The 22,564-nt window shown below is 39.0% G+C and overlaps 1 protein-coding gene across 2 annotated transcripts in view; it reads right to left on the bottom strand.

Moving 5' to 3' along the window:
* Positions 1–22,564, bottom strand: part of adcy2a (adenylate cyclase 2a) — a gene marked incomplete at both ends in the record, with an annotated part of 70,698 nt that overhangs the window by 43,783 nt on the left and 4,351 nt on the right. For both annotated transcript variants that reach the window (XM_083919220.1, XM_083919219.1), the window contains 2 exons: positions 1,648–1,809; positions 21,385–21,582. In XM_083919220.1, the coding sequence (XP_083775346.1) occupies positions 1,648–1,809; positions 21,385–21,582 (360 nt within the window). The remainder of the gene's footprint in view (positions 1–1,647; positions 1,810–21,384; positions 21,583–22,564) is intronic.

The following is a 22,564-nucleotide window of genomic DNA, read 5'->3' as shown; positions in this document are numbered from 1 at the left end:
GTTTGTTTGCTAATAATACCGACTGTATGATTAAACTGACCAGAAATTAGCAGAAATGGGGAAACATTAAATGTCTGGAAATGAAAAACATTTCTATTCAATTTTAATCTGGATAATAAACCAAACCAAAACAAAACATAGTGGTTACACTTCCCACTGAGCATGGATAAGGCAGGATATACTGTCCTGGAGCTTTAGGTTTAAAAAAGCTTGTGTTGTTGTTATAGTATATTGTTGTTGTTACAGTATATGATCTCTGTTGAGACTGCCTACAGGTGGTTTTGGTTTTCAGAAGGAACACAGCCCCACCCACTCCCATCACCCTGTGTGATTCCCCAGTCAACAATGTGGAGTCCTTCCGCTTCCCGGGAACAATCATCAGCCAGCCGTCCCACCTCAAGTGGGAGCACAACATAATGGTGCACTTCCACACCTCCAGCATTGACTCCACCCTCATCTGCTCCATCAACATCTGGTACGCTGCTGCTACTATCGAAGACAAAAGCAGACGGCAACGTATCATCTACTTTTGCGATCGGCTGCAACCTGCTGTCCCTCCAGGACCTGCATTACTCCAGGACACTGAAGCGAGGACAGAAACACACCCCTCCTGGGGTCAAAACCTCTGGCCACGAAAAAAGTTTTTTTTCCATTTGCAGCTGACCTCATTAATGATTCTTTCTGATTCTGATTCTGATTTAATAGGTTTCACAGGTTTATAATGTTTCATAAATGCTCGGACAGAAACACCATCCGCATCTCTTTTGTCGGCAGCAGGTCTGCCTGTTTGCAGAGTATAAGCAGCTTCATGTATAGCCCCTTTAACAAAGCCTAGATCTGTTGGACTCCTGAGCCAGCAGTGGCAACACTCATTATGGAAGCGAGTCAACCCACAGGAGGGTCAAAAAAAGACAAAGCAGTGCTAGGAGTAGCACATGTTATTATTAATTTACAGAGACACTGCAAGCAATAGTCCACTGTCTCCCCCTCTCTTATACAAACACACTCTCTACTGACAACTGTGCTACTATAATGCATAAAGTCGGCAGTTTGTGGGTTGGGTTCGAGTGGTTGAATAACAGTGCAGATTGACTCACACACACTAGATGCCAGTGCCTCTTTTGCTTCCGGAATGCCAGCTGATGTGTGAAATCACAAACTGGAGTTGTATTACACCACCTTTGCTTATTTCTGGGTGAATAGACAAAGCCTGCATTGAGGCGTACCTTAATTGCAGCTCTGATGTGGAATCTCTGTGTGAAAGGGGCTTTGTTTGCTTCAAGTACCTTCAAGGTATCTCCTTTTTGTGTATAATGTAAAGCAGTGCTCACTGGGAATTGGAGTTGCGTAAACCTTTACAGGGAGTGATTGTGACATTATAGTGTATAGCAACAACTGAAAATAAATCAAAACCTAGGTTGAAAATATCCAAAAGGAAGCCTTGCCATACAAACATAAGAGTGGTATTAATATTCTCATCTAACTCTCGACAAGAAAGAGAAAATTTCTGTTTTGACTGCCAATCTTACACTCATCAAATCACTAATTAATAATGATTAATGAACAAAAGATAGCTAGTTTAATAGCCCTTTGTTCTATTTAATTTCAATCCTACTACTAACCCACAATTATGTTTGATCACCTTACCTGCCACACTACTGGTTCCATGTGATCAGCTGTGGTGGACAGGCAGACACTCAACACAATGGTGTGAGAGGCGGAGGTCAGAACGCTGGCGATGATGGCGTCCCGCATGGAGAACGGCAGCATGGTGTAAACCACAAACACAATGAACAGGAAGAATGACACCTGTGGAGAAAGAAATACACTTATGACACACCTGCAGAGGACAGCGGAACAGAGAGAAGGAGAAAGAGAGTAAAAGAGACAGATGCACAAGAAAAGAAAATACAGACGGAAATAAAATATCAGTGTTGACAGTCCTGTGGGCAAAGAAAAGGCATGACCCAAGTCTGATCACCACCAACGCTGCTTGCTAAAGTGAGGTTTATTTATGTAGCTTATATCAGTGGTATCAAATTATAAATAATGAATATGAAAATCAGGCTGGACCGGGGAGGTATTTGCCATCAAGCTATTTCTCCACCCCAAGGCACTTCAACTCTTCGTAGATTTAAAAACCCCTACAGAGCTTAAACTAAAAACAATGAATAGGCTACACCCAACTGGTTTGAAAATGTGTATTGAAAACAGTTAACAATTTCGTAGAATTTCATATCGATTTCAGATCAATTTGAAATATCAGATTTCAAATCCTCAGAACAACAAATGTGACCGATCATAAACTGTATATATCCATCATATATTAACAAAAACAAAACCTTAACAACATTTCTTTAAAAAGTAGGATATTAATGAATTAAATATTATGAATAAGCCTACTAGGTAGATCTTTTGTTTTGGCTGAAAATAATAGGCATAAAACTGTATGAAAATAAGAATAAATGTAATTTTATTATTTAGTATTAATGTTATCTTACATTTGGACCACAGTGTGATGTCTTAAAATAAATATTTACTCAAAATAAAGCCAGAAGAAATCGTTTTAAAGCTGGGGTCTATCACCTTGGAGAACAGAGCGCTATTGCTTGCAGCATAGTGTTAAGTAAGAAACTTTGGAACATTAAAACACACCTGGACAGTCATCCGGGGCATACCGGTTGGGAGCCACTGAGCTAGAGACTAAATTACAAAAGAGAAAGGGTGGAAGGAACATATATTTGTGACATTAAACATAATAAAGTACACTAAACACTTGATCCAATGTCTCCAGCTTGCCCAAGCTCCCTTGATTGCAAGAAGCAAAATGGGACAATCAGCTCTAACATTGCAAACCTCACACCTCAATTGCAACATGTAAAGTGCTTCCCTTTTTAACCAAGCTTCACATACTTACAAACACATACACACACTTCTTAAATATGCCTTCTGCTGCAGGGCTTAAGCAGCTCATCTGCTGTAGTGCATGAATAAAAAGAGGCCAGTGTTCTCACAGGCTGCAGCCAGGTGCCAGTTAACCTTTCTTGGGTTATTTGCAGGGCCAATTGAAAAGCGGGGTTAGGGTATGGGGGGTGGTGAGAAGGAAGGAGGAAAGGAAAGCAAGAGAGAGGGAGAGTAACTGATAAACAGTAGCTCCACTGTTTAAGCCTGGGTGACTAGCATACAGTTCTACACAGCTACTCTTTTAATGGCTAACTATGGCAGTGAATGTAAATAGTAGCAAATAAGAAAGGATTATCTGTTACCTTTAAGACAATGCCTTATTCATGTTTTAATTAAAATTGTCTTTAAATGACTAATATGTCATCTGCAGTTGCAGACCTGCTGCCGCTTTACTGCAGATAAAAGTAGAACATATAATTTGCCCAGTCATGATTATCTATGTCAAATTGTATTGAATATTGAAGTAAAAACAAATTAATTTTCTCATTTTTAATAATAATTAATTATGTTTTGAGGCTGTTGGGTGTTGCAGGTGCACCCTCTGACCGGCTGCTGGTACACGTACATGACACGTAGTGCTTTGGTATCATAGAAAGACTGTATTAAAAATGGACATAGAATACCCATCTGTTCTCTCAACTTGATCCATTCGTACTCGCCTACGGGACGAGTCAGACTTCGCCTCATTTCCTCTTACCAAAATGGCACTGTGAAATTGAAACCTGTCCCTAGTGGCCATCGGTGAAATGCAGTTTTTGGCACTTCCGTATTGGATAGCAGTCACGATCTGTTTCCTCGCAACCAAAGCAGAACATGAGAAAACCTGTCATCAGAAAGCACATTTTGCCGTAAATATTGTTTTTACAATTGGGCCACTTTGGTAATTTCCAGCAATCATCTATGCAGGAAAAAACATTGACTGATGGTCCTTTTAAGAAAGTGACTTGTAAATTGGATAGCATAGCTGGAAAATAACTATTTAATATGTTGTTAAAATAACGTTTAACCATCTATAGTGTTTTGTACTAATGATGCAGTATATGCAATTTGTTGCTAGTGAAAAAAAATGTGTACTCTAAAACAACTGTACAGTAGATCTATAATAACTGTAGGCGTTTGGTTTTTATTTATAGTGTTTCCCCTATGTGTGGACATGGGCCACTGGGATGTGTCAACTTATGTTAAAACAATGCAGACAAAAAAGCACTTTAACTCAATTACTGTATTCTTGGAGCTGAATTGGGCATCTTGATGACGTCTCTACCATGCTGCCGCTAACAGGTGCTTTTTATGACCGAATTATGAACTGAATTTGAAGGCACTTAGGTCATGTTACCCCCCCAGCGCCCTCGACCAGATACTCCTGACATTATCTGGGGTTCATACGTGAAAATTGCTTCACTGTCAAAAAACAAAAAACAAACTGTCATTCAACATGAGTGAACAAGTACCCATTCCAGACTTCATACAAGGCTTTACATAGGCTTGTCTTTCACACATTATCAATAAGGCTGTTGATTTAATTAAACGTCTTCCTGTTTATACCTGTTTCCTTATGTAGTGACCTTGTAGGACACATTTAGCCATTACTACAATATTAGCAACAGTAAGATGGCATGATAGCCAAGCCCTCTTCTTTCATGTTTAGCAGCTGCAAGGCCGGTATAGTTTCCAGTGAGACAGTCAGTCTGTCTGTGGCCAGATGTTGTCACCATGACAGCATCGCAACTGTGCCAGATACAGTGAAATCATGAACTCATGAACATGAAATGTTAAAGGTGTGTACAGTTGTAGGACTGTAGTTGGGATCAAAATGAAGGCATAATTCAGAAATAGGTGTGGTCCGAGCACGGGCACCAGAATAAGGGTGATATAAAGAAGGGAAAGGCTCACCTCTTTACGTCCCTGGCCAGATTTGGCATCACGCCTGGATCCCACTGCAAGATTTACCCTGGCATTGGGACTTTGTGCTCAGACAGACACTTTATTCACCCAGTGGATGAATATGCCTTATACCTAACTCACTTTCTGTTTGTTGCCATCGTGGCATCTTACCATTACGCAAAATTATTGCTCGCAGTTCAAATACTTGCAATCAGGCGATGTTGTGTTAATTGTTACGGGCATACTCTCAACAGCTATAAATAAGCTTATTCTCACAGCAGTGCATCATATGTTCGATTAAAGGAAGCTGCTGAAGTCTATTTCAAACAACACAATATTACTGTACTGAATGTCATGAGATTTAAAAATGCTGTTAGACAAATAACAATGATCGACAATAGCATTTTCATAATAATGTCCTACCTATAGTTTGTAGGTGACATATTGACATACAATTCTCTGCTATTTCTTGTGAGCGATCATTAAAGGTTGCAAATAATTGCTAGAAACATATATCTATACAAAATGGCATTTGATTGAGGTATTGCTACTATCTTGCATGATAGACACAATTAGGCATGGTCTAGGTCAAGTCTATGTGTAGTATATACATTCTACTTCAGACCAAACAGACCAAATAAACTTCTTTACATGCCACCTGAGTTGACTGAGTCATTGTAGCAATCAGGAGTGAAAATGCCAATGCTTTAAGCTCACTTAGTCTCAAAATAACACTGAGCTACCAATAAAGATTTAGAGCTTGGTCAACATTGAGCAGAGGAGACAGGCACTGGGTCCACAAGAAGGTTATCTAAACACATACTGCAATACAGGAAGCCCAAGACTCAGGTTAACTAGACCACCAAACAAGGGTTTAAAAGACAGACAGGTACTAATTATATTTCAAAAGTTTTAATTTATATCAACAAGTCTCCTCATTGGAAGCTTAAACAATGATTATGAACACTAGCAGACGCTGAAGCGCTGATGACTAAATAATCAAATATTCTAATGCTCTTGTGATCCTTCTCATGTAATTTCACAGAATTCTACAGCTTCCTAATAAATATATACCAGCCTAAGGCTTTAGGTTTTAATTTGATTCAGCCTTAAGTTAGGTCATGAAGTGTATAATGTGTTTACTGTTCATAACAAAGGAATGGCTAGCTTGGTGGCCCACCTGCAATGTCTTTTTTTAATTGCAAGGTCTATTACTCCTTTTCTCTGTGGAACAATAGTATTGATGAGACAGACTTTAATTATACAAGCCAACCACTTGTCAAGTAACCTCTGAAGTGTCCTAACCCTGGGCACACAATGATTAGGCAGCACACATGATTGCGCTTCTTGGTGTGAACTTGAATATGAGCATGAATGATTTGTCTCTCAGGCCTGGCAGGGGTCACTGCTGATTTGGTCTTTGTAGAACTAAGGTCACCAAACTGCACAGCCTATCACTCCAACCTCTGCAACAACTGTCTTTTTTCACAATCAGTGGAGCTTATCTTTATAGATCTGAAGTCTGGCATTTCCATTTTCACTTCTATTTAAGCCATTTTTATGTGACTGCATTAACCAATAGCTCCCCACAATAATCCCTTCTGCGTGACAGAAAATATTATTTTGAGATGTTTTTTTAAACCAAGAAGAGATGGTGCAAAAATATTTAAGCCCATCAAAATTGACACTTCTCTTGCCTTTGTTCCACTTTGTACCATCACAGTACAGGGCTCACAATTGGTGCACACAGCTGCACACAGAATACACGATATGTAGACTAGACTGATGTGCATAACTTGGAACCCAAGTTCAGAGATTGTATCAGGCTGTTATGAAGATTATATGTCAGCATCTTCAGTTAAGCCTCTTGTCGTTTTTTTGAAACAACTTTGGATTTTGAGCCAAGAGAGTACTGTTGATGATAAGTGCCACAATTACTATTAAATCTGCAATCTGGAAAGATTTCTGAAATTTCAGTCTATTATGAACTGCTACAGTCTCAACTTCTACTACTACTACTACTACTACTCCTACTACTACTACCAGCCAACTTCTGTTATTAATACTTTTGCCCTTAGCATCGGGATGTGCACCAAGTATCAAAACGGCTAAAAGTCAGGCACACAGTAAAAATGTCTTGCTAATTTTTCTAGTTTTATTCCTACCATGACTGGTATAGTAATGCTTGCAATCCAAATGCAAATTTTGAAGCTGTTTACTGAGAAGTGGTTGAAGGAACGGCATTTAATCACTCTACAAAAAAGGAGGATGTCTAGTATCTATTAAAAGTGGAGAGCAAACAACAAAACTAAAAATGGCTTTTAAAAAGTGTATCAGGTGATTTGCGGAGGTGAGGAAACTAAACAAGGGTAGATGGTCACAGTATTTCTGATTCTTGGTCATAATAACTTTTTAATTACTAGAGTGGCTGTGATGTTTTGCAGTATGGCAAGTTGAGATGCAAGGGAATTAAAGCCCAGCTCCAGCACTGCTCTGGCACACTCTCTCACCTGGATTCATCCCATCCAGAGTCTGCTCCTTTTGCCTTTGTTTGTTTTTTTATTTGATTTCATCTTACAACACCTTAGACATAATTATGCTCATTCACTTACATCTGCATTACTGATGTCACTGACAGACACACTCTACATTGTAGTTATTTATTCAGTTGTTTACTTTTTTATTGCAATACTTCCCTTTAATCAACCACCATATTTGTCTTGTCTATTGAGCTGGGTTATGACAAAATTAACTAGAGCAGCTCCTTGTTTTGATCTGAACCAATCAACTACCTACAGACCCAGACATGCTCTTAAACACATAATAATCTTAAAATAAATAGCCGCAAAAGCAACATCAAAACAAAGGCAGATTTCACAAACTAAACAAGCCGATGGTTTAAGGCTAGGACTCAAACTGAAAAAATAAATTAAGTTAATAAAAAGCCACAGGCACCAGATCATTTAGATTTTTCTCCTCAGTGGATGATTAAGAAATGTGTTATTTATTCACTATGTCAGAAGAGGAATAAGAAATAATTAACTTACTTCATAGTATAGAAGAGAGAGCTGCTAATTGATGACAAATGTCATCTAATACAGCAACATAATTTGCTTAGAGTCCATAAAGCCCTTTTCTAAACGAATGCTCTGAAATCCAATGCGGCTATTGAGTCATGACACTGTACCAAGGATAATGGAGAGGCTGCAGGGGAAGAGACACCTGCTGAGTCCACCAGCATACTTAATACTTGATGTAGTACTACAGCAGTGAGGGGCTTCCTTTGGTATGGGTAAGGTGAGCACATAAGGACCCTCTCTCTGACAATTAAGTGGACAAGGCTGTTTTTGTGGTCCATCATGGTTCAGTCAGGTCTGCTTCTGTACCATGAGTCGCTTCCTTGACACTAAGGAGGGATCATAAAACAAATTATAGAGATGGAGTGTCAGATTACATCAGGCTTTTAGTCTACAGTCTGTGCCAGAGATTCGTTTACAGGCTAGATTTACAATATGGTGTGCGTGTGTGTGTGTGTGTGTGTGTGTGTGTGTGTGTGTGTGTGTGTGCGTGTGTGTGTGTGCTCATTTCATTGCTTGCTATACTTACTAAATCTTAGCAAAATGAAGGATTGGTTGATTTAAAGGGAAGATGCAGAATTAAATGCAGAACAGAAGAATATTTAGTATTTAATATTTAGTGCTTAGTTTGTAATTTACATGATCAGTCTTGGATCCAATCTGGCTCAATTGCTCCTCTTTACATGCTGTCTCACATCTTTCAATGTCTCTCTCTCTCTCCCTCCCTTAAATCACCTGCTCTATTTGCCTGTCAAACACTGTTTCCTGTCATATTTCTGCCCCCTTCCCCTCTTCTTTACATCAACCTGGAAGGCATCTTCCTTCACCCCACCTCTGTCTTTCCACACTTCCTCTTTCCTAAAGCCTAATGAGGCTGGCTGTATACTCACAAAACTGTGTGTGTGTGTGTGTGTGTGTGTGTGTGTGTGTGTGTGTGTGTGTGTGTGTGTGTGTGTGTGTGTGTGTGTGTGTGAGGGATTGAGGGACACAGATGGAAGGAAAGGAGGAGATGAGGCATGCTCCAGACATCTCTCAGTGCGGGGTAGAGGCTGGACCACACAGATAAGCCCATCTCCCCACCGTCAGCAAACACAGAGGGCTTTGTGGGGAGAGGATAAGGATCCAATTGATTTCAGGTTTTAAAATTGAAAGTGTACTGTATACAAACTAACTCTGAGAGTGGGGATGGTGAGCGCACCACAGCTGAGGGAATATTTGGAGCTCTGGGTGATATTTATTTTACCTGACAGTGTACTGTACTGACAGTGCAGTTTTTAATGTAAGCATATCTTGTTCTCTTTCTGTCTCGCTGTTTATCTCTGAGGATGTCATCATCACAAAAAATATAATCATTTTGACAACTGACTTCGTGCCACTGGAGTAAACATAACTTAACATAAGCAGGAGAGTAGGCAAATCAACTTGGGTTATTTTTCTAAACCAGAGCAGAAATTGAAATATATTAAACCGTAAGCGTCTGGACTCGAGCACTTTAAGGTAAACAAGTGATGTTATTTCCTGCAGTGCGTAGTCCAGTTGTCAGGGCTTTGTGGAAACTAATATGCACTAACTGGGAATCGTGCTGCAATAGACTAGGTAGGAGGAAACTGGACGCTTTGTCCACTATTTCTTTTCAGCCACTGTGTTTTTCCCTGTGAAAAGTACAGTAATAGCTTTTATGTAACACTTTTGGCATTGGTATCTGACAACGTAAAAGATGTCCTAGTAGATCTGTAAAGAATGCACATTAGCCTGCTCAAGGTAGTAAGGTTTAACAGTGTGTGAAGAAGGAACGAAAATGGCAAGATGCACAGAGAGCTTATTAAAGCAGTGGCAGCACAGTGGTCTACTTTATTCAGCACATTTTTAATAAAATGAGAAGTTTATTACCCGCCTGCTTTTTAGTGTCATTTTCTCTTAACCACCATGTGATGTTGCTGCGACATTATCTGTAGACGCACTTTTTTTAAACATTAGTTCTGGGGCATTTTTCCACCTTAATTGTACAGATGACAGTATAGATGCAGCCTGGAAACGGGAAGAGAGAGAGAGGAATGGCATGCAAGAAAGGTAGGAATCAAACCGAGGACATTGCAACCATGTGGTATGCGGCTACCAAGGAGCTCCGCACGGAACGATTTAACCCTCTATGTCTTTAATATATGCTCCTGTGTTTTACCAACTGTAGTACTGGCCCTTGTCATGGTGCTTCAGTGAGATTCCTCTTCCATATACCTGCCTTTCCCTCTCACTCTGTCACCCTCCTAGTGAAGCTACTCTTCCTGCCTCTTCTCTTTCTCAGATTTATAACATGATAACTCTAGTTCGACACATAGCGGACACGAGTTGTTATATTTTGCAGGATATTTTAGACATTTACTGTACTATTAAACATGTCATTATATTTTACTGTGTACTTATGTGCTGCATGTCAAAGAAGGGAAGCAATATATGTAAATAGATGCTTATTTGAGTTCTTTTGGGGGCTATATTAGATGGCGCTGATTGACAATGACAGTCAGAAGTCCTTGTTATTGACAATAGAAATAATAATACCAAAAATAGCACCATTGACAATGACACAGTTGATTAAAGGGAACATATTTGTACTATCCACTTCTGTCTCATGACTGAATGCAAACCATGCCGCATCGTTTTGTGGAGCAATTTATATTCTGGCAGAGCCGAGTTAAATAAAATAACTATAAGAGATAGAGCAGCAAAACTGATATTAAAGCTTCCCCCATTGTTAACTTGACATTTCAAAACAGTGTACAACTGGTCAGCAGCAAACATTTGCACTTTAAAACCTGCAATTACTCATACTCATTCATTTGGCAGATTGGGAGAAGCGTAAACAAGTTGTGAAGACTGCGTAAATGTATCACCTCTTAAGATGACATGGTGAATTTTTTGGCTAACTGGTGATTATTTACACTTCCAGCAGAGTCCATTATTACAGAGAAGGACTGTCATATGTTTGGATTCATTTTTTGCCACCTGATGAATGTCAATCCAATATTGTCTCTCTTACAGCTCTGTTTGGTCTCTACCAACTCCTGGGTTGTTAACAGTTAACCAAAGTTGAATTATCTGTGAATACACCCCACAAATTCACTGATTAATGGGTAGCTGAGAATCTGAAATTGATAATACTTAAGATTAGTGCCTTGTTTAACAGTGCATTGCATAGCAAGTACGGTACTTGCCTGGAAGTGTGTCAAAGTGTACATGTTTGTGTGTGTTAGAATACAAAATCAAAACTATAAAAACCACGAACAGGAGAGCAAAAAATGGTTTCCAGTGCATTCCATTAGTGTACACTACTTAACCCCTCACTGTGTATCTGCAGCATGGAACCAATAAGAATGGAATCATCAGATGCAGAGAGATCTTTAGATTGAAAAGTAATTTATGCATTCATGACTCTATCTCTCTGTGTCCTATTTTTAATTTGCAATCTCTACTTTCATTTCAAACCACTTTTTTCAGGATACCGCCACATTGTTAATTAGTCTGACATTTAAGTAGTTATATAAAGCACATTACTGTACATGCTGGTATCTTAGCAACTTATCTACAAGTACATTAGTACTTGTATGTAAGTCACGATTTTCTGTTGTTGTTTTTTTTCGTATCTATTTTGCGCATGTTGAATATGAAAGTTTCAATCGTGACTATGGGCAGCAACATTTTCATCCACTGACTTGCACTAGCAACATTGTATGATAGGCCAAAAGCCATCATCCTTAATGAGCTTAGGGCTATACATGACAGCTGAGGCAGTGGGAGAGCATAAGACCCTCCCTCTAATCATGCTTTCATTCTTCCCATGCTTTCCTCCTCACTACAGCACAGAGAGCATTTAATTAACTCAAACTTTTACTTTGCCTCCCTCCGTTTCTGAACAGTAACACCAGGGTCACCACAGATTCAAAGACTTGGTTATTAATATAATTGGCTGATAAGCAAATTCTCAGCATGCTCCAAGTCCAGGATTACAAGTGAAAGAATTTACAAAACCATGAGGGTAATGCCTTCACATTTTACTCTAGGCTGGGTTTCAAAATGGTTTGTGGATTTATTTATGTTGGATCTCCACCACCACCACCACTACCACCAAAACCTACACTAAATATGCAATAATAAACATATATGTTAAAATCAGTGGCGATTGCTCTAAGACCCCTAAAATGTCACCAAGAAAAAAAAAAGGGGTTAAATATGTTCTGCTGTGTGTATATTTCATTGACTAAATACGCGCTAGAAAGCCTTCCTCTTTTGTTCAGAATCAGCTACTTATCACAGGTAACCGGGGCAACTTCCTTCTCATTCTTCCACACAGCACCACAGCGCTTTACACAGTCGGACGCTCAAGTTCTACTGACTTCATTAGGGAAGTGTAGAGCGGGTTGTTCCACTGCATCCAAACTAGACGCTCATTGGATAAATGCTGGGCTTTGTCCCGCCTATCGGACGTTCAGCGTCTCGAGGAGGTATTTGTGACAGTGGGCTGGCCCGGACGCTCGGCTTCTGCATGATGATTGGATGAGCAGTCTGAGGCGGAATCTTTTTTTGATTGACAGCTAAACGAGCAAATCAGCGATCTTCAAGCATAAACATCCAGCAGAGCATTTTCCAAGTTTTTCATTCCGTTGTTCTGAACTGATCCGGAGACTTTACCGATCCCCAGTGACTTTGTCTTTGTTAAAAACGGCTAATGTTGTGTTTAGCGACTCTGTTCTGTCACTCTGCGGTTTCTTTCCCCAATGTACAGCGGCACCTGCGGAGCTTCTCCCCCCGCCACTCACACTCACACTCACAGGCGGTCACGCTTCACAGTAACCTGGCGCAGCAGCTCCAGCTGGGCCAAGGCCGTTTAAGATGTCTAGCTCTGCTGCCATTGAGAGGACACTGGTCAAGTCCCTGGAAAAGACGCCGAGTTGGAACGACAAGGTCACAGATAATTTTCTTGAAAAGGAACAAAAGGTAGAATTTACATATGAATAAACAAACACATCTGTGATGTAGACAGGAAAAATTAGCTTTCCCTCCTTTAAAGACCAGCAGCCGCCACTGGTTGAGATAAGTATTGACTGAATGTACATTTGCTATCAATTATTTTTTTACCAACTAATCTTACAATTATTTGCTCAATATTCATTGTTTGGTCTGCTTAATATCAGCATTGTGAAAAATGCCAATCCCAAACTATTCACTTTAATATGACAAGCAAAGCAGCAAATCCTTCTATTTTTGTAGTGGGACAAGCAAATGTTTAACATTTCTGCTCGAAAAAAAGGACAACCGATTAATACATTATCAAAATAGTGGCTGATCAATTTTCTGTCACTTAATAATTATGTTTTCTGAGGGATGACTAGCTCTGTCCAGAATAACTAGCTTGTTCACTTATTGACATGGCACAGAAGGTACTTTACGGAAGGTGAGAACAGCCATAATTGCATTTTTTTGAAAATTGAAAATAATTATTTTAAACATTACAGAGGATATCTCTGATTACATACAGGCACAAAATAAAGCCTTTTTACTTTGTCAGTTTAAGGATTTCCAAAGTCACGTCAGCAAGATCTTGTCCACTTGAACATATTTAACATAAATGTCGATACAGTATATACGGGTTCACTAAAGTTGTAGCATTGGCTTATTTTACTGCAGTGCACAACAGCATGGTAGTCCTAATCTCTGATAAACATTGTTATAGAAGGACACAATCTTTTGTTTTCTCATAATGAGTTAATTATCTCGTTATCTGGAGAAAATACAACTTGTTTTCTCAAAATAACAAGATAATAAACTTGTGATCTGAAGATAACATTACAAAAATAATTTTGAACAGGTTATTCTTAACTTCTTTCTTATTACAATGGGAGTTTTTGATGGTCGCTCAAATAAAAATGGTAGAAACATAGAAAAGTATGTTGTAAATAGAATAACATATGGAAAATGGAAGGAAAAATATTGTTAACAAACACCAACAATATCACCGGCAGTAATGGACTGGGACATAAACAACATTTTATTTTTAAGAATTCCATAGATTAAAATGCTTTTTTGCGTTCCTTCCTGCAGATTTACAGATACAATCCAGTATAATATTTTAATGTAAATTTCTAACCATGTCATCTTAAAATAATGGCATTCTGCGCAACACGCAGCAGATAATAATATGCTTGAAAGTCCTGACCTTGTCAGCTCCCAGGGGCTATGGAAAAGTCTCATCATCAATAACTCATCTGATGTTTTCAAAAATACAAACCTCTTAAGTGACAAGATATGTTTAAAGTGATTGGCAGCAAATTGTTGTATTGGGTTTTTGTTCAGCTTTGATTGTTCACAGGTCTGTTAGTATGTTTATAGTGAGTAGTAGTGTCAACAACATAGGTCAACAAAAGACAATATGATGCCTTTCAATAAAACCTGGTCTCCTTTTCTGCAGTACATCGGAGCTGATTGATCTTCTTATTTAGGCTGTTTTGAGGGTGAGAAAAGAGTGCTGAATGAAGTGCCTTGTGTACTATACAAATGGAATTGAAAGTTCAGCCAAATGCAGCACAAACAAAAGGTTTCATTCGGTAGCTTTACTTTCTTAGTTAACTAAAAATGTATGTAAAAGATAATGGAACTGTGCAAAGGTGCTGACTTGAGTAAACAGTGTAGATAGACTATGAAGATAAAAGGTCTGATGAAATCGCATTATGAGGAGACTCTTTTTTATTAATTAGTCATTAATATTCAAGTGTGGTCCGATGGCATTTAGCCTACAGTGGAAATAATTAGCCATGTGGTCCCAGCTGAGAAAAAAGAAATTGCTTACTAAGATCAACAATTAGACTACATACGGCGGCAGCAGATAAGAGCCTATTGAAATATCGGTTTTCTACATGTTTGACTTATGCCTGTTGAGCAGGTGTATTGATAAGGTATTAACATGTTAATCACAAAGGTTTTACTGCACTTATAGTAGTAGATACTATCTCCTATGTACTAGATAGTATATCCAACATATGAGAACTAAAAAATATTCCTTTTAGTTTGGTGACTAGAACGTCTTAAGGTAGACCTAAAAGCCAATAGAATACTTTAACTATTTCACTGATCATTGGTTATTGGCAAAAAGAACATATACATTATTCAAAGCTTTTTCCATGACTGACTGCATAAAGAGACGTCACTGACATCCATTTTACTGATACCTGAAGTAGGGTCTCTGTTCTGCCCAGTGGTAAATGAGATTGAAGTATACAGAATATAGTATACAGTTTGCACCTTATACTAAGATGGAGTAACGTGAGAACACTGTTGAGTCATATACTTAATCTATAATATAGCAAGTCCCTAAATATGCATAGGGAATAATGCCAGTCAACATAATACCTATTCAGTAAGTGTTAATTAACATGGCTATAATGCAGCACTCAGAGAAGTAATGGCATAATGGCCATTTCTAGTCCGCAGAAGAAAGGAATGAATGGAGTGGAGTGTGAATCAGTGCATCTTTAGCTACCTCTTTGTGATAGATGAGGAACGATGAAGACCTAATGTACTGCCCCACTATGGCAACAACTCAACCACTGGTTCATTTTCCCATACAGACTGTCAGGCGTCCCCTAGGGAAATGTTCCGCTGTGCGCGGTGGTGTACAAAAACTGCGTGCAGAATCGGAGCGTGACCATCTGGGCCTTTTCATCATTTGAGTTGCAGATGACGAAAGTTGGTAGTTCAAATACGTTTTATTGTATTTTAATTTACTGACCACCTGGTTTTAACAGCTCTTTTATGTCTAAATTCAATGATTTTATATCCTCTTTTATTTGTCTGGACAACGTGATTATGGTTTCTTGCACCTTTGCTGCTGATTTTCTTAGAGCCCCTGAACACCCACACAGGTGTTTTCAGTTATTCTGGCTGATTAGACCTCTGCTTGTCTGGTCCCACACACATCAGGGGTCACAATTTGGACCTTGTTTTTACACTTGGTTTATTATATTAATTATACTTTATTGTTAATAGTGACTCTATTTGCTCTAAGGAGCTGTATTTAACTGACCACAACTGTGTTTTGCTCAACCTGTCTTTATATGTTCTGGATAAAGTGTCTTCAAGGAAAATGTGTCGTGTTCCCTCTGTTAACTTATCCCCTTGGTTAAATGACTCCATTCTCTGTTTCCAGTATTAATGTTGGAGGACTGAACAACAGTGGAAATCCACCAACCTCGGTGTTCCCCGATACTATGATATTCCTTCAGTAAACAGGACCTTTCCTACTTTCCTATGAAGCGAATCCAGATGGTTGACTGGAGCTAGGCGGAGTCAAGATGAAAGCCAGGCGAAACAAAAGTCATCTAGTGAGAGTTAGGTTGGATAAAACTGAGATCCTTATTATTGCTCAAGATATCACAGCTTCTGACAAGACTCGGCTCTGTCAGTATCCTCCTCTCTTTCCTTTTTTGTGAGTTTGTCTCCCTCTGTCTGTGTTTCCCTGCATGTTTGTGTCCCTCTCGTTTCCTGTCGTCTAGTTCCGGTAGGCGTTCCCCCCAAGCTGCAGCCTGTTACGATGATCACTTGGTCTACTACTAATACCCTGAGCTGACAGGCATGCAGAACCGTTGTGTTCCTTCATTGGTAAACTATTTCCCCCGAATTGGCATATCTTTTCTCGTTGTGGTTATCACGCTCCCCGTCGTTAAGTATATTCTAATCGTGTTTGTTTTTCTGTTTCTCCGTAGTTTCCCGTGTTCCTGTTTCCCGTCGTCTCCTCGTTCCTGTTTTTCCCTCGACCGTCTCGTTATTTGTATTACCTGTTTACCCTGTAGTGTTTTGCGTTTTTTATAGTTATTAAATATTTGTTTGTACTTTTACTCCGTGTCCGTGTCTGCATTGGGTCCGGCCGTTTTTGTGTGTTATCTCTGTACCGTTCATGACAGCTTCCAAGGTTGCTCGGCATCTGGGGTCCCTTTCTTCTTTTTCATCTGTGCAGTCCAAATGCAGAAATCTTGGTGTTACATTTGACCATAATATGTACTTTGATTAACATGTAAAATCACTGACGCGCATGTTTCTTTCAATTAAGAAACATTGCCAAATTATGGCTATTCCCTTTTCACCTGCCTCAGCAAGTCATCCCTGGACCGTCTACAACTGTTCCAGAATGCTGCTGCAAAGCTGTTGACCAGGTCCAGCAGGATACTTCACATCACTCCCATTTTATCAGCATTACATCAGCTCCCAATCAAGTTGAGGATCCAATTTAAAGCTCTTGTTATGACATACAGAGCCTTGCATAGTCAGGCACTTGTGTATATCTCAGACCTGCTCCAAACTTACACTACAAATAGATCACCCAGATCTTCTGACCAAGGATTGCTGTTGGTCCCTCGCACTAGACTAAAAACTAAAGGTGACCGTGCCTTTAAAGCGGTGGCTCTAACTCCGTGACACACCCTTCCTTTGGTTTTACATTCTGTGTCCTCTGTTGGTGCTTTTAATAAGCAGCTAAAGACTCACTTCTTTAAACTGGCTTTTGTCCCATGTCCGTAATTTTGTGTTTTTTAATTTTAATTTTTAATTTAATTTCATTTGCAGATGTTTTGCTTGCTCATTTTACTGTTTGAGATGTATTTAACGTTTTTATCATGTGAAGCACTTGGTGATTTTGCCTGTAAAATGGACTTGTACTTATATAGCGCCTTTCTAGTCAATCTCTCGAACAGAGGACGACCCACTCTGCCACCAAGCCACAGCTATGCCACAGCCACAGCTATGTCAATTGTAATTAATATTGTTAATGTGCTTTCAATGAGCCCTGTTGCAGGACTTGCCACATTTAACTGCAGATGTAATGTGGCCACATAATATAATATACATCGCAGATAGGTATATATTCCAAGGGGCAATGACTACTATGTATATTTATGTGTTAAAAGCTGGCTTATATATATTTGTTTTTTTACATAACATCCATAGATATAGATATGCTTATTTGTAACTGCATGACCAGCTGGTATTTATTTTATACACAGGTTGGCAATAATGTTTTATTAATCCTCTACTTTTACGGTAAATTAGCTGAATCTGTTCTTCTGCTGCGACCTTTGCAAAAAACAGTCTATACAAACTTCACAGGCTGGTAACTGGTTTCTGATTGTTGGGTCTATGTTTATCATAAATAAGTTATAGAGTGTGGTCTTTACCTAGTTTGTAAAGTGTCCTGAGATAACTTTTGTTATGATTTGGCACTATAAATAAAATTGAATTGAATTGAATTGAATTGATCAACAGCATTTTCTATGCATTCTGACTCATATGCTGCTATACAGTATAAGGACCAAATGGGACAAGCATGCAATAGTGCTCTAGAAGCTTGATAAATAATAGACCAAAAAAAAGATGTATTGATTCATACAAGTTGATTTATAGCAGTTTCACACAAGCTTCATTCATATTCATCAGCTGACTGCACATTTTCCACCAGCGCGACTTGTGATACAGCGGTTCGGTTCGGTTTGTGGCTCTTTAACCAAAAAGCACAAATTTCCCATTTGGCTGCAGTGATGCATTATGTTGACTATGTAATCAGCTCTCTATCACATGCTGTGGTAGCAGTCAAGTTAAATGATGCGCTTTCAATTCAGCTGTTTTTTTAAGAAAGCATGAAAATAATAATAATATGAATGGTTCTGTGGTTGATCTCACTGTCCTCACAACTATCATGACCTTTAGCATATGGTTTGTCAAACTCTTTTTTTCTCTACCATCAGCCATATCCCTCTAAAGTATATAATTGTAAGGAAGAAGCGGCTCAAAGTTAAGTCATTGCTCTTCCCTACTGACAGCATATCATTCAGTATTGACTGTTTTTTTATATTATGTGTGTGATTTTATGATGGATGAATTTGAGTACTAATTTCAGAATATTAAGAGTAAAGTGCTAAATAAAAGACAATAACGGCCATTTGATCCAAAGCAGGTGAGGGTCAAAAAGATTCAGGGAATCAATCTTTCTTTTTTAATTGAGTCAAAGTCAAGTCAAGAGGTCTGACACATAATACATAACTGTGATGTTTCAACAATTATACAGACGGCCAGACTTCATAATAATCCAGTTTTTATCCAATGAATATATAATCTCAAGAGCTTTTTAAGAAAAATAAAAACAAGACAAAAAAAAACATGATGAAATGCCAGAGAGCACTCAAGCTTGTGCGTGATCAGTCCAAAACTTAAGACACCCTGATTTAGAATGTAGGTCAAAAATCACAAGAGATTAAATAAAAGCTTAAGGAGATTTTTTCCCAAGCCCCCTAAGTCTTGTTTCACATTTATCCATATCCATATTTATAACTATACTCAAAACTACAGTATCTTCCCTCTACGTACTCAACATAGACACATAAACAACATTTGGTGTGTTGTTGGATAACATCGGTAGAATCAAACTCAAGCAGAAGGGAAATAGACGAATAAAAGCCAAGTCAAATCTTAAGCTCCTCTTGCTACCAGAATTCTTTTTGGATGGAAAATTGGTGTCATATTTGTATATAAATGTTCTCTGAAACTCAAGTGTAAAAGATGGGGCTACATGGTTAACTTTCACAAGTTTAAGAGAAAAAAAGAGGAAGGGAATGAAAAAAGAATCATGCATCAGCAACATCCAAAATCCATTGGCCCAGATTTTTATTTTATCCCTTATGTGCTTATATTTGACCCACATTATGTTTGTTGAGCTACTATAAAGACTTTTAAGAGTTAGTCTTATTGGGCCGTTCAGACTGGAAGTGAGTAACGTGTTGCTTGATCATATTTGGACCACGATGGTACAAATATGATTAAGCGACACGTTTGGAGCGACGAGGCAGTTAGCAAGCAGCCTCCTTTCGCTCAGCCGGCTCATCCTGCAGCTACACCCTACTCTGCTTTTGTGCTAAATGAGAAGTTTGCTGGTGCTAACCAGGGATCTGAATGCTTCTAAAAGAACACAAATGAACCCTCAGATGAAGCGTGTGGCTCTTAAAAGAGCTGTTGAGTGAGATCAGGCCGCCAGTTATTTAACCTCCGAAGCCGTATAGGGTGCTGCCTCTTCAGCACACAGCGGTTCTCCTCGTAGATCAGACCGGTATAGACTTCACTCCGCAATAGTAATGATTGGTTAACTCGCCACCCAGCTCTTTCATCCAGTTCCCTAAAATAACCAAAGAATCATGGATCTTTAGTGACCATTCAAGCGAGTCAGTTGGGTCCTCCCAAATTTTCCACTATTAAATGAGAAATTGCATCAAACACAAAACATCTTGAAATGTTTACAATCCAACAACAACATAGAACTCTATATATGCTTTCAAATGTTATATAACTTGCAGCAACAAGTTAATTTTTATCATCAAACGTCAACTTGGAGTGAGTCACAGTTAGTCTGAGATCGCGGATCAGGATACATCCGGGTACATGGAGAATAATACCAGAGACAGGGAATTGTCTGATTGACAGACAGCCTGCTTCACCCAGAGAAATGTACAAAACCTCCCCAAGTTATGGCCCACCACTCATGTAACTGATTTATAGAAAAATTTGACTGTGCTTTGAGTTGAAGGCTACTACATATGTTTAAAATCCATTCCTTAAATCCTCAAATTCATATTAGTCCATTTGACCCTGTTTCGCACCGCGGATGAATAGCCTACAGCTTCTTGTAGCCTATTACTCAAGTGGCGAGTGCCACTGGCGACAGAGACTCACTGTATGGCTGACTCAGCTCCTGCATGGTCCTGTCACTGTGTGAGTGGACTTACTCAATCACAAACTCTATGTTTGCCCGCGCTTGAAGATAATAAAACCCTACAGATCCACGGCGTACATTTGGTCATGCACTCCCTTAAGTGACTGACTGCATTAACTGTAGATAACATCATAGGAACAAGTTTCATTAGAAATCGGGTGAATTTGACTCATTTGCACAACCCAGATCGGTTGACTCCCAGAGTGACTCCCAACCGAAATCCTTAAAATGATCCAGGTTGACCATATTGCTGCCATCCACAGGTCATAGGTTTATCCATATTTTTTTTTATATCCATAGGAACAGTCTGGTTTCCTTGATGCAGTCAAGAACTGCAACAATGGCGTCTGTGGTGATCCCCTGGATAGACAATGAGAACTTTATGATGCTTACCACAATCTCAACGCGGACTGGCTGTCGTGCCACATCGTCGCACGGCTCGCCTGAAAAGTTCAATACTTTCCTATCTGTACTAACCTTAAGAGTTAAGTGAACCATACTGAATATTCAAAGTTTAATTTACAATCTGTTGTATGGCTTTTCCCTGACCCACTAAATCACTTCTAAAACTTCCAGATAAAACGGGTGAAACCAAGCAATCACAGAATGTAGCACATGTTCCTCTGCAACAAATACATTCACTATGGAATACAGACGTCTTACCTGATCCCATGGACAGATGATCCCACCAGAAAACATAAAAAGGTAACCCATGGCAACCAAGCAGGCCCAGATGACCAGGGAGAAAACACGTAGAAGCTTCTTGAATATGGACTCAATGCAGACTAGTACAAAAACAGCCAGGAAGATAGCCAGCGCCGTTGGAACAGTGATTACAAAGGCCACGTGGTCCTCAATGTTCTGAAAAAGGACGAAATAAAAAATTAAGAGCATGAGAGGGAGAGAGAGAGAGAGAGAGAGAGAGAGAGAGAGAGAGAGAGAGAGAGAGAGAGAGAGAGAGAGAGAGAGAAAGAGATGTACACAGACAATTTAAGGGGGGGTGTTATCAGAGGAAGGAGAAATAATTAATTAGAGGGAAGTTTGCCTGAGAGAGATACATTAACAAATGAAGCAAATTTAGAGCACATAGACTTTTAGAGGGGGCATGAAACTACCTGACTGTGTTCTAAACAGCCATCCCCATCTTTCCATCTTTCCTCTTTAACCAAGGCAGACATTTGACTCACCTAGAGAAGCAGAATAAAACAGGTTCTCCTCTGATTTTTTTTTTTACAATACAGTGTCCCCACCAACACAACCCTCTCTCTCTATGAGATGCAATCTGAAATAGGAGTCAGGGACAAGATGAAACCAATGCCCTTTTGCTCTGTATATACTTCAGTAGCTTTGACTTTCTGCCTGAGCGACAAGAAATTGTGCAAAGACTCAGAATGAATGGCAGACTGCAAATACAGACCAGAATTTAAAATCACTACAACATATGAAGTCTTAAATGGGTGTCACTGGACAAAAAGGTAAGAAAGATAGAAATAAATACTTAAAAATATGTCTTCCAAATGACTGTGATCCAATTTTTTTTTTTAATGAAATGCTGTTTAAGACATGCATGCATGTTTAATTACCAATACTTTTCTAATATTAAATAATTGCAGTACAAGTTTGTCTTTTTATATGTTCATTTTAATTGTGTAGACATTTTGAACTAATACTACGAATATGCTAGTATCTATGGGCTGCTTTGCCTGTCATTCCAGGAAAGAAAGAATACCAACCATTGTACATTATATTACAGTTATTCACTTACCTACAGAGTACAATGTGAAACAGCTCCTATGTCTAATTCAAACTGCTCATCTCCATAGAGTAATGTCTTAGTGAGGGA

This window comes from Echiichthys vipera (genome assembly GCF_963691815.1).
Source record: "Echiichthys vipera genome assembly, chromosome: 8".
In the NCBI taxonomy this organism is placed as follows: domain Eukaryota; kingdom Metazoa; phylum Chordata; class Actinopteri; order Perciformes; family Trachinidae; genus Echiichthys; species Echiichthys vipera.
Note: the sequence above shows the minus strand (reverse complement) of the source record. Positions and strands in the feature narration are given on the sequence as shown.